A 13,603-nucleotide genomic window follows, 5' to 3' on the forward strand; every position below is an offset into this window, starting at 1 on the left:
ACAAGAAAGAACTATTTCAGTCTTTCTACTTAACCTGTTAACCGTTGCCAGTGCGCCCACGCACTGAAGCGTTTTTTATTTAATTCAAAATTACTATCAGATTTAATGTTATACCTTGACAAACTATACATAATTAAAAAGATATAATACTCAAGTTTCAGTATTTGACCACTATTGTATTCTGAGAAACTCATAGTGACAGTTATGTCTTAATTTGTGTCAGGAGTTATGAAATGAAAAAATGAGTCGATACCTTTAATATGAATTATGCGCGTCAGCCGCTTTCATTCATAAAAAACTCCCGTGCTGTCGTCATGACAGCGATACACAAAACAACGTCCTTCAGGGCTTTAGCTCAAAAATGTGCAGATTTGGAGAAATATTGATAGATTCTCATAGATTTACATCATATTTCTATAGACAGGAATAATATTTATTGAATTTATACCCAAATGCGTCGATGTAATCTTTATGAGCTTTGGTACTCTGATTTACTGTGTTTTCAATTCATACCAATAGCCTGAGGGCGCTATTATGCACAATAATAGTCCATATATGGAACATGAAGAAGAGCCATGATCATGTGACATTCCAGGACGTCACTGATACACACAAAGCTAACAAGAGATTGCGCTATAAAATGCAGATACAGACGTTTTGAAGACAATAAACATGTTTGCAATGATATTTGAGTTACCTGTGTTTTTCAAGCCATGCCAGGTATTTCCATAATAATAGATTATATTTATAATGTAATGCTAATCTATATAGACTTTCAATGTGCAGAATACTATACCATAGTATATTTTCTGTCTGATTTTTTTTATCTGAAGCCAAATTAAATCACAGAAGATTATTTAAAATACTCTACTTGCGTTATGAAGTAAGTTTGGAGCACAAACATGGTTTTAATTTCATAAATTGTCGTGTATTGATGGTGTGCTAAGCTAACATGCTAGCTAGCCCTAGGTGCACCTGCCACTAGAAGTTATACTTTCATGATATTTTGAATGCTTACTGAAATGTTTCTTTATTCAATATATGCATTTGATACAGTTTAAAATGTGAGGTGAACTTTGAGAAAAGAAATTAGGGACTGAAACCCTATGAATAGCCTGTGAATAGCCAGTCGTTAGTAACTATAATGCAGACAAAAGAAATGCATATTTAGAGCCATAACCAGGCTGGAGAGGTGTGAATGTGTTCAGGGGGAGACTGAGACTGAATGGGGATCGTTTGCACCACAAAACAATAGAGACAATATACTGGATAGATGGTTAGAAGATGACAATAAACATCAGTAGCATGTTAGCGTCAAATCAAAATAAAGTCATTGACATGGTCTTGAAAAACATTTCACTAAATACAGAGTTTTGGACTTATTATCTTCAGATTTTAAACATAAAATGTTAACACATGTGGCTTTAGCTGTAGTGCATTTCTAGATTGCTACAGTGCCAACTTCAATTTTATTTTCATGAGGATGTTTCATAAAAATTAATTTCTAATAACTTTAGAAAACTTTGAAGCTATTTATAACTTTTTTGTCATTATGACAATAATTAATTATACATTTACAATAAACTGCCAGGTGTCAGCTTTTAAATGAGATCATACTTGTGCTTTTAGTACAAAGGGTTCATGAACTGTATCTGTTTCAGTTTGGGTATGTCATTTCTGGGGATTTTTCAAAAGTGGGGTTGCAGCTTAACAGGTTAACCCTCTGGGGTCTAAGGTGTTTTTGGGGTCCTTGAGATGTTCTGACATGCCCTGACATTTGTGCTTTTTTCAGTTGCTTATAAACATATTAATGGCAAAAAAAAAATTACACACTATTTAGCACAAACAGGGCTACCATGAAATGTGAGCAACAAGAATGTACATGTCTGCATTTTTGAGAGAATAATGTTTATGCATGGTTATTGAAAAAACTAAAAACTAAAGTTTCTGAAATAAGGCCATAAAACACATTCTAAATATGTGCCAATAAGACTTTTGTCTAATTGATGTCATCACCTAGTGTTTTTTCTTCAAAATGATGTGAAAATCACCCTGCCTTATCATTCACATAACACAATACATTGATTTGAATTTTGCAAAGCACTTTCTGTTTGGAAAGGCAATATGCGGAGTGGGCGTCAACGATGATGCATATTTAGTGGTTCACACCTGGAGACATTGGGGCCTGCATACTTAATTAGCCATTCATTCAGGTGAGTCACTGAGCCACAAGAATGCAAGAGCAACAGTTGGAAGCATCTCAATTTTTTTTTTTTTTTTCACATATTGTGCTTGCAATTTGGCCTATAATATCCAAGGAAAACATGTCTAGTAATTGTGCAGTTAATTCTCATACTGTATTTTCAGTTTTGGAATATTTATCCTCTCCCCAAATTTGTCACTAATAAAACACAATAAAAATTATTTAAAGAAAAGGCTTATATTTACCTTTTAATAGTTTGTTTACATCTACCTTGTAAATATATTTTTTATTAAAAAGATTACAATTACAACAACAATTCAAGTGTAATCTTTCTTTGTAAAAACTAAAGTATACATTTTATCATACATATTTCAAAGTTAAGGATTTGATTGATTATTTGATCATTTTTGACAAAACATACTATATTTAACATGAGCAAATATTGGCAAACAAAAGCTTATTTGAGGTGGCAGATATTTTACAGTAAAAATGTATAATCTATCCAAAACTAATCAACGAAATGTTGTCTTTCATATGTCTGTAACATAGGTCTTTCATTTTTATTATAAGAAATATAAATGTTAATTTGCAGTTTAATACGTTGCTTATACAAATACATTTTATTTCAATATATTTCAGTCGATTTTTACTCAGTATAGCAATACAGTTTGCTAAAACTGAAACATTCATTCACAAACAGAAACGCCTGACTGTAACGTTGTTTTTATGAAATATTAGGGCATATAAATGTTAATTTTCAGTTTAATACGTTGCTTATACAAATAGCCTACATTTTATTTCAACATATTTCTGTCGATTTTTTTATTTCTGTTCAACTCAGTATAGCAATACAGTTTGCTAAAACATCATCATTCATTCACACAGAGACACAATTTAAATTTAAACTGTCTTTTTGCGAGCTGTGATAAACAGCGCGCATCTCTGCGGCTGCCGTTCATTCATTCACAGAAACGCGATTAACTTGAGAAGAAAAAAAAAAACTTACTACATATTCGGATCCTCTCTCCTGCAATACCCGCACTCTGAGGTAGATTATTATTATTCCTCACAGCGCTGCAAGATGGTGTAAACACGTGTAAATGATATGATTAAACTTGTGTTTTCTCGAGCTGTTCACAGGTTTGCTTGGATTGCCTCAGTAATTTGCGTTTGAATAGCACGCGCTCTCCGTGGGCGGGTTCACATTACCTTTGAATTAGCTCTAATGAGCTCGACTGGGATTGCTCTCTTTTAATACAGGTTTCACAAGATGAGAATATTTGTTTTTTAAATAAATTACCTCATTTAAAAGAAGATAATTCAAGCTTCATGCCTGTGTGTCTGTGTGACTGTTTGACTGAGTATTCGCTGAGTTACAGTTCATTTTCGGACGCGTTTCAGAATGGTCTTCACTGACAGAGAGAAGGCAGAACTCGCATCACGTTTATTTTTCTTCATTTGGCAAAAAGCACAACCCTTTGTTTTTATTGTGAGTATACACAAAAATAATACACATTTAACAGAATCGATTGATGTATGAAACTGGCTTGTAATATCAAAGTCCACAGAGCAAAATTAATTTCTTTTGAACTGAACTGAAAAAAAGCAAGCTGGGGGGTTAATTTTTTTTTTTTAATTTAATGTGTTACTTGCTGTTCTTCTGTTTCTAATTATTTTTTAACTTTACTAGCAATTTCTGATCTACAAAGGTTTCTGATCTAAAATGCAAACACCTCAGGTCCATTATTCCACTTATTATTTCTAAAAAAAAACATGGAAATAATTTGGTTATTTTGCTCAGTGGCAAGAGCATGGCGGGGGGCCGAGGAGGCTTGAGCCCCTGCCCCTGTAATCGTGAAAGTGAAAGTGCAAGTGCCCTATAAAGTGCCCCTAAGATTTTAAGTGCTATTAATAAGATTAATTAAGAGAAAAAGTAGATCATGAGGTGCCTAAAGATTCCCATCCCTACTATACAATGATTTATTGCTTGTCTTTAGTGGTCGACCGATATATCGCCGAGGCCGATTTATCGGCCGATATTCGGAATTTTTTAGATATCGGCATCGGCCGATAAATCTTTCCGTTAGGCCGATATATTTCAAAACAGTTTGTGACTGTGCATTAGCGCTTTTTTCCACTGACGCGAACAGAGCGAGCGTGAATGAACTGAATACACTCGCTCTGCTCCGCCCAGCACCGTAAGACAAGCCACTCAGAAGTGAAGCAGACATCTGACAGACACAGTAAATGACCATTCGCATTCGCTTTCTAACCTGACGCTACATTGTGTTACACACAAAAACACTCCGGCGTGCAGCAGAGTCTATTCAAACAGTACCGTGATATGTCAGATCCGCAGCCCAGCGGTAGCTCCAGTGGGGGTCACAGATGTGATATAAATGAATTCAAACAAAACTGAAAACATTTTACCTCACAAACAGTCAAAAATCCTGTGACTGGCTGTTCCTCAGATACGCGCGTTGTTCTCGGGTTACATTTAAACTAGACGCTGTTTTCCCACGGACTCGCGTGCACGGAAAAGCTGGGTCGCGTGCATTACAGATCAGTTGGTCGCGTGAGGTGGATGAGAGGAGAACACTATGTAATAATATTACGTTTGAAAATAAATCCTTGAAAATGTTATTCACTATCTACTGTATTTATTTATCCATGATTGGCGTAATATCGTGTGTAGTATACATGTTCATTTCATGTATGTCATACAAATACATGTGACGGCTTGCAACGTTTTAAAGAAACAAACAAGCAAAACTAAACACATAAATCATTATTATTTAAATATACTTGAAGTAAAACAACCTGTTTAAAGTAAATAGTGTAAATAAACTATGTGAGATTTATATTTAACTATGTATTGTACATAAAACGTATACTGTAATTGCACATACTATTTTGTCATTAATTTATGAATATTGTTTAGATTGGTTCATTAATGATAAATGTTATTTGTAACCTGCAGTAAGCAGCAGTAATTATTTATGTGACTGAAAAAATTACTGTAAATATTAAAGCAGACAAGAAGCTGCACTAAAACTTTATTTATTGAAGTGTTACCTTACCTTTTTGTTTACATTTTAATTTCTTAGAAAATATTTTTTATTGAAAAAAGAATTTTGCATAAATAGTATGTACAATAAATGTTCATTTAGTTTCACCAATATTCTTTATGTCTCTCATTTACTGTATTCACATGTATTGTATCGGCCTCATATCGGCCAATCGGCCAGATTGCTTTCTCAATATCGGCATCGGCCATTAAAAATCCCATATCGGTCGACCACTACTTGTCTTTGTCGAATAATACAGAAGATAAAGAACTTAAAATGTAATTGCATATTAAATCGCAATTGCAATATTGGTTAAAAAAAAAAAAATCGCAATTCGATTATTTTCCAAAATCGTTCAGCCCTAATTGCTTGTCACGTAACACACCGCAGCAACAACAGCGCTGAATGAATGTTGATCTGCTTTTATGTCATTTTTCCTTTTTTATTCAAAATATTCACAAATTTGTTAACTATGGCATGAAATATCTGATATTCCGATTGTCAAATATATGCAAGTGGATGTGTTTTATTGTTTATAACCTTTAACACCTTTATAACGATCGCATTAGTTGAGCTGTATGCGCATGTTAGTTTGTGCCACAGTTCAGAGTATCGGATCTGTTGGATTTACAACACGTGAATTCATCCACTTCTCCCGAAATACATGAAAGTAAGTGGCCGGTGAACTGGGAGAAGAATAGAGTAAACTTTAAAGTTACCTACACAATGTGTATCTGATATGAACTAAACATGTCTAATTATAATGGAAAGGATTATTATTGCTAAATCCCTTACCAGCTCCTTCTCTTGTTCCATCTCGAGAAACCTTTTAAAAATTTTCGATAATAAAGTTTTGGTGATCAAGGCTTCCATTAAGCCAGCAACATATGATCCCTCTTTGATTTGTTCACCAACTGATTCGCTAAACTTGTTTTCAGCCAGTTACCTCTGCTCAGCTAGCTGATATTGTTTCCAAGGCTAAATGTTCCAGCTGTGAGTCTTATGTCATCCTAACTCGTCTTTACAAGGAAGTGTTTGAAACCTTGAGCCCAGCTGTAACAGCTATTATTAAAGCTGCACTCGGAAAGAATTTTATTATCATATTCACTGACACCGACACTATGATCCAACAGAACAACATAAATCAGCCGGTTTTAGAAAAAAAAACGCGCTTCTACCTCCACCTGGAGCCTGTTATTTGTTTTGCAAAAATCCACCACTCCCGGTTCTGGTCCAATCAGCGTAGGGCTGTGTGAGATCTGACTGTCAATCACAGTTAGTGTACACGCCACAGATCCCCCCTCCCCCCTCGCGCATGTTACAATATCGCATGCACACACCTGAAGTTCGCAGTAAAAAAGTAAAAATAATAAGAAAAAAAAGATGTATCAATCTCGGATGTCTCTAATAACAACAAATTACGCACACAAATTTATAATGAAAGTGCAAATCGTACGTTTTCCATGTCCGGTTATGTTTTTCAGTTCAACGCGTTATTAACGCAATTCACGCAGCATCCTTTTTTCTGTCATCCTTTGGCTAGCGTTACATAATATGATCACGTTCTTCTTCATGCAAATGCTTTTAAACCATGCAAGCGCGAAAAGACAAAAGAGAACACGCTGCCTGTGAATGTCCTTTCACACACAGGGCGCACAGATAGACGCGCGCCAGAATCGAGTTCTCTTTCGCGCTTGAATGAATAATAACACACAATTATGCCAAAATGTCCGTTTTGTTGAGTATCCTCATAAGAGCAGTTTTAAATGAGTTAAATAAAGTCCTAAAGGAACGTAAAGAGTTGTGAGAAAATGGGACGCGTGCTCCATGTGCAGCCGTGACAGCAGAATCAAAGAACACATGCAGGTAACAGAGAAAATCACTCACTGCTCTTGACTAAAGAACGCTTGTAGCTTTAATAAGGATTAACCTATATTTAATTTATAATTTATGCAGTGAAGACTAAAGTATTTGATAACTGTGTTCAATTTCTGTGTATTTCCTACTTGTTAGGTAGGAAGGGCACAGTTAAATATGAAATTTATTTTGGACTTATGTGAGGATTGTTTTAAGTTCACTTAAATTAACATTTGTAATATTTTTTGGAGCCAAATAAATATTAAAATTGATAGCTTTCAATTATACTGTAGTGTTGAATGGCGATAATTAATGTTTAAAATTGAAAATAAATAAATAATTGAAGACATCAGTAGCAGTATTGTTATCAGTGATACTGGCCTTCATTCATAAAAAGATGCCATTAAACAATTATTTAAAATATATTGTCTTTATGTTGTTTCTACATTAATTTGAAGATTAACTGTGAAATGATTACATTGAAAAATATATTAAAACAAGCTATCTTGTGCAATTATAACAAAATGATCCCCATATAAAAACAAATACACAATAAACAAACATTTAGGTGAGATTTGCAATGGTAATTGAACAATGTTTATATATTAATAAAAGCTATAATCAAATATGTTATCATATAAAATGATCTCTTCTAGAGATGCACCGATTGATCGGCTGGTGACCGGAATTGGCCGATTTTCACGTGATCGGCCATGACCGGCGACCGGCCGGTCAGTCTGACATATGCCGATTTTATGCCGGTCAAATGCACTCGGGCGCCGCATGATTAACCTTTTGAGCGGTTCGGTCTCATATATGGGATTTTTATTTCTGTGCCCCTGAGAGTAACGTTACGGTGCCACATTTATAATGTTCAGTGACGTCGCAATACTGCCAGATTCAAACTGTGCTTTCGCGCGTTGGCTGGCGCTGAGCCAGAGTCGGACGCATTCAGCGCTGTCATATATCACAACTAAGCAGTGTTTTCAACCTCATAATGTTTATTTTAGGTTTCAGATATTTAAATACACATAAGCACGAGTAAAACAATACATTTGGAGTTTGTAAAATACACACTGATGTCTGTGGAAGCAGCAATAACAATCTATTCAAATATAATTTGCCGACATGTATTATTCATATCAGACAAACATAGTGGAAGTAACTATAAAGTTTACTCTATTCTTCTCAGTTCACCGGCCACTTTCTTGCATTCATTTCGGGAGAAACTGAATTCACGTGCTGTAAATCCGACTGACAGGACAACATTGCGGCGCCCATCTCATGTTATAGATCAAGATTATTGGTTTTTAAACGACCAAACACACTCACTTACACGTAACTTATTTGAGAATCGGAATATCAGATAGGCTAGTTGATGACATGGTAAGCAAGTTTGTGAATATTTTGAATAAAAAAGGAAAAGCGAAATAAAAGCGACACATCTGTCATACAGTAGACTGCGGTGTATCGCGTGACGCGTCGCCATGGAAACATTAAAGGGAACGTTCGCCTTGAAAAAACTCACTCTGGGGGTGTCAGTTAGAATATTTTAAACTTACGCGTGAAAGGGTTAAAGAAAAGATCGAAAATAAATATTTGTGTGTGCTGTAAAGTGGTTAGAAAAAAATTAAATCGGAATCGGCTAAAATCGGTATCGGCAGGTCAAACTCAATGAAAAATCGGAAATCGGAATCGGCCTAGAAAATTGTAATCGGTGCATCTCTAATCTCTTCAGAAGAAATTCCTTGATTTTCAATGGATGAACAAAAACATTTTTTAGATAATATCAAAAATATCTATATGACAGCAGGCGGTCTTCCCTGTGGTATTGAAAATTGATACATTTCAAGGTATCGTATCAAAGTAGTATCGTGACAACAGTAGTGAAGGGTGCCACAAATTTTTGAAAAATTTCAAAGGGTGCCGTGACTGAAAAAAGGTTGGGAAACACTGTTCTAGACCATACCAGAGCATTTACTAGTTGCCATATCCACCAGGAAAGACATTTATTAATCATTATTCATTAATGTTAATGATAAGCATTTAAATAAAAAAAATAGCATTTATATTTCTGTATTGTGTTATATTTTTATGTTAGTAAGTGCCGTTAAAAATTGCTCTGTGCATAATGAGCTGGTGGGTTTATGTTGTGATTTGTTGTGGTGGGCCTCTCTGTGCCAGAAAGTCCAGGGCTACTTTTTAGCCCTATGATAATATAATATAATATAATATAATATAATATAATATAATATAATATAATATAATATAAAAATACCTGTAACTGGAGACATACACTGAAGTCCACATCCATTGCTGCAGCATTTCTCATTATTGGCACAGTCACTGTCATCGGCACACGACACGAAACGTATCCGGGCACACATTCCTGGTTCATATGTTGTGATTGGACACACTCCTGGGTTTGCTGTTATACAGACACATGACAGAGAAGCCATATCACTGAATGCTGAATGAAGTTTTCACTGTAAAAAAAGGTTTATAATATTGGAATACGTTTTACAAAAGAACTATTTCAGTCTTTCTACTTTAAAATGTTTTATCAGTGAATAACTTGCAGTTTCTTTAATTAATTTTGAACTTCACATGCCATTTCTGATCTAAAGCAAGAAACACCTTGAGTGTGCATTATTTTCTAATAATTCAACAGACCGGAGTCAATTATTCTGCTTTAAAATTACAGTATTTCCCAAAAAAATGGAAATAATTTGTTGTTTTTATCCTATGGTTTACTATATTTTTTTGCTTGGTCAGTGTCGTCATGGGTTTTGGTTCTTTTGCTGTTGTTGCTGTAAGGACCTTTGAAATAACTGAAATCATTTGGCGAAGTGATATGGACCAATCAGATTCAAGCATTCTACAGCCCCATAGTGTTATGTAATGTAATGTTGTAATGTAATGTAGTAGGCTATAGTATAGATAATATAATATAAAAATACCTGTAACTGGAGCCATACACTGAAGTCCACATCCATTGTTGCAGCATTTCTCATTGTTGGCACAGTCACTGTCATCGGCACACGACACGAAACGTATCCGGGCACACATTCCTGGTTTATATTTTCTGCTTGGACACACTCCTGGCAGGGGCAGACTGGGCATCTGGTTCACCTGGACTTTTCCCGGTGGGCCGTACAACTTGGTTTGGTCCATTGCTACGTAAATATATATAAAGAACGAATTATAGAAAATGTGCATAGCCTATCTTTCCGTCAGCCCAGACGAATGGCCAGCGCGGCCCACTTGTGTCAAAAATTTAGCGTGCTCAGTCTCAGTGCATCGGCTCGTCAATGTTGAAATGTTTGATAGCCAATCAAATCGAAGAAGGCTGGATTTACTGTCAACAGAATCCGAGCAGCGCAACACTTTTTATTTCTTGAAGAATCTGAGCTGAGGTATTAAGATAAGCAGATGAACACGCCGAGACAATACATCAATATTTGCCGAATGGTTACGATTAAAAAAAAGAAAGAAAAAAGTTAAAGGGATACTTCAGGATTTAGCATTAAGCTTTGTATCAGTAGAAAACCTGTAGTATTTTCAAATTACCGTGCTTCCCTCCCTCATATCCCCCTGAGACAAGAGATTTATGCATTTTTTGTCTGGAAAAAATCCTCAGATGATGCAAAAATCATCATTTTACGTCATCGGAGGATTTTTTGGCCAGAGGCTAAAGACTACAGCCAATAGAAGGCACTAGATCCGCATGTTTTCAACCCGCCCATAGAGGGATCTCACTCACAGAATGTACAAATAGTGTCAGCCATCTTTTTTTGGAAGCTAAGCTAACAGGTCCTTATTCTGTGGAGAAAGCAGAGTAGTAGGACTTATCATCCTCTTTTTCCCGGACATGTCCGGCCGTCAAATGTCCGGGATTCGGCTTTTGCTTTCTGCAGTCATCATTCATTGTTTACATGCACACCTTTTGTTTCAATCTAACTGAATTCATTCCGATTGGTGAATCTGAATGTAGTGTTTACATGAACGCTAAACAAGTGATGGGTTAATGTGCGTTTTAACTAGTGGTGGGCCGTTATCGGCGTTAACGTGCTGCGTTAACGTGAGACTCTTATCGGGCGATAAAAAAAATATCGCCGTTAATCTATTCTCAAAGTTGGGTTGGGAGCTGGGTCTATACTAAGCAAGCTATGATGACTTTCACCTTGATATTTTAGTGCGGATTCGGTTCGGTGTTCGGTACGCATTTTCAAACCGAACGGTTCGTTGGACCATTTTTCCTGCCGACCAAAATTTCGTTATTTCAAATCATTTGAATCAAATGTAGGCGGGTCAACATTGTCCGACATCAAATGGCAAACGTAATGCAAGCGGAACGAAACTGAGCTACTCGTTATTGTGTGGTTGACGGACCGTGGTTTATCAGTTTGGACCAAAGCAGCGCTAGCCGGTCTTTGATCAAGAGATCCAGTAAATAAATCATTTGAATTCGCTACTTAAGTAATAACATCGCTGCGAGATCTAGTGAGAAACATTCACATTTCTCCGTTATTAACGGATCAAACAGTGCGTAAACCAGGAAGAAACATTGTGCCATGAATGAACTATCCAGTGTCCACAGATCTGCAACATTTACCATGGATTTACTGTAGTAAAACTAACTGCAACCATGGAAGTTTGGCAGGAATAGTAGGCTATAATGCTTTCAAGTAACATTACGTTGGTTTTATTTTGACATTATGAATAAAATTGCTGCCCTCAAATGTTAATCTGAACTAAAAATAAACCTTTGTTTATAACTAGGCTACTACAATATTAGGCTACATTTCATTTTTTCCAAGGAGCTGTTTTGTTTTGTATGCTCATCAAAGTAAAAAATAAATTAAAAAATTTAAAAAATCATACTTTATTATGTTAGTTTTAATAATAAAAAATAAAAAAATCTCTGGCATTTCTTCACAAGTTCTTTTAAATTTCACTTTGTATTTAAGAAACACGTGCCCTTTAGTCATTATTTGGGTAGCACGCACATATTCTGAATGCCTTCGGCAGAATTCAAATGAGCCATTTTAATCTAGATTAATCTAGATTAATTCCAAGATTACAGTGAGATTAATCTAGATTAAAAAAATGAATCTATGCCCACCACTAGTTTTAACATTGCTAAGAAAATTCCCGCTCCTCCGTGAGAGATACGAGACCAGTGCGTCTCACAGGTGTCGCTCATCAGTAATCACGCTACCGGCCTCGCGTCATTCTCCCGCGCCCCTCAGTCTCGTCCTGCTCGCCACAGTAAACATAATGAATGGCGACTGTAGAACACAAAAGTGAATCCCGGACATTCTGGGCGGTCTCGAAATCCCAGGCAGACTCGTCACGGAGATTCACTAGTAGCCTAGTCTTGTTGTTTAACTGCGCTCTGTTACCGGTAGGCGTGGCCTCGTAGGGCAGTGAACAAGTGCATTCTGGGAGTTGTTGCCAGAATAATACTTTTCCGCCGCGGGAAATTGCGGGTGTGTATTTGCAGCCTCTTACCGCTAAGAGGCGCTACAATCGCAGACTTTGCAAAGTGTCAGTTTATTCTCTCTATTGCGTAATTCAACATAAAACATTGCAATAGAAAAATATTAGGCCACATCAATGAGGCTTTGTAAGAGCATAAGACATTAGTTTAACAGTATTCAGACGATAGCTCTGTGGTCAATGCAACAACATGAGCCTCTCGTCGCTTCAAGCGATCTGAGATCAAATCTCAGTGTAGCAGACAGAGTTTATGTTTTTCCGTTCTTGCTGCTTAAATATGTATCTGTTTATTAAAGTCAAGCATCTTGTTTAATTATCAATTGTACATTACAACATAAATTTGCTACATTCCAGTTGAGCCGCTGCAAAGACGACACATCTGATGAAGGAAGACTGTCAGCCGCCAGAAAATGAAGATGATCGTCTTTAATCTGCTAAATTATTATTATTTTATAATTCACGAAATTGATATGACTGACAGTGATACCCGGCCATAGCAACTAGGGATGGGCATTTTTCAAAAATATTGCATTCGAATATTCGGGCTCATAAAATTCGAATATTCGTTTATTTAAATGACGTTTAACGAAAAAGACGTTATTTTTTAAGTTTTTTTTTTTTTTTTCACCATTTCTGAAGAAGCTTACGATTAGGCAATATACACAACAAGCTTACAATATGTTAAAGTTTTCTTTTAATTGAAAACATTAAACAGTAGGAAAATGTGTAAACAAAAAAATATAAAGAACAAAAGGATATAAGCTCAAGCAGCGCGAACGGAAAAAAACGCCTAATAAGCAGAGAAAAGCAGATTGCGCCAGTTATCGTACAGAATGTACACATACACTCGAGTCAGCATATGATTATCGTGTTTATATTGTTTCACGTTTATGTTGAGAAAAACAATAATATCCACATGCAGGCGCGCCGCCAGCAATTTCTGCTCGAGTGAGAAAACGCGCTGCGCTGACAG

General features: G+C 36.0%; 1 protein-coding gene across 1 annotated transcript in view; it reads right to left on the reverse strand.

The window, feature by feature from the left end:
* LOC307146264 (uncharacterized protein) overlaps nt 1-13,603 on the reverse strand; it is a gene marked incomplete at its 5' end in the record, with an annotated part of 159,992 nt that overhangs the window by 124,560 nt on the left and 21,829 nt on the right. Inside the window, 2 exons of the mRNA XM_079850163.1 lie at nt 9,407-9,556; nt 10,089-10,304. Coding sequence (XP_079706289.1) covers nt 9,407-9,556; nt 10,089-10,304 — 366 coding nt within the window. The remainder of the gene's footprint in view (nt 1-9,406; nt 9,557-10,088; nt 10,305-13,603) is intronic.

Source organism: Squalius cephalus (assembly GCF_949319135.1).
Source record: "Squalius cephalus genome assembly, chromosome: 18".
NCBI classification, from domain to species: domain Eukaryota; kingdom Metazoa; phylum Chordata; class Actinopteri; order Cypriniformes; family Leuciscidae; genus Squalius; species Squalius cephalus.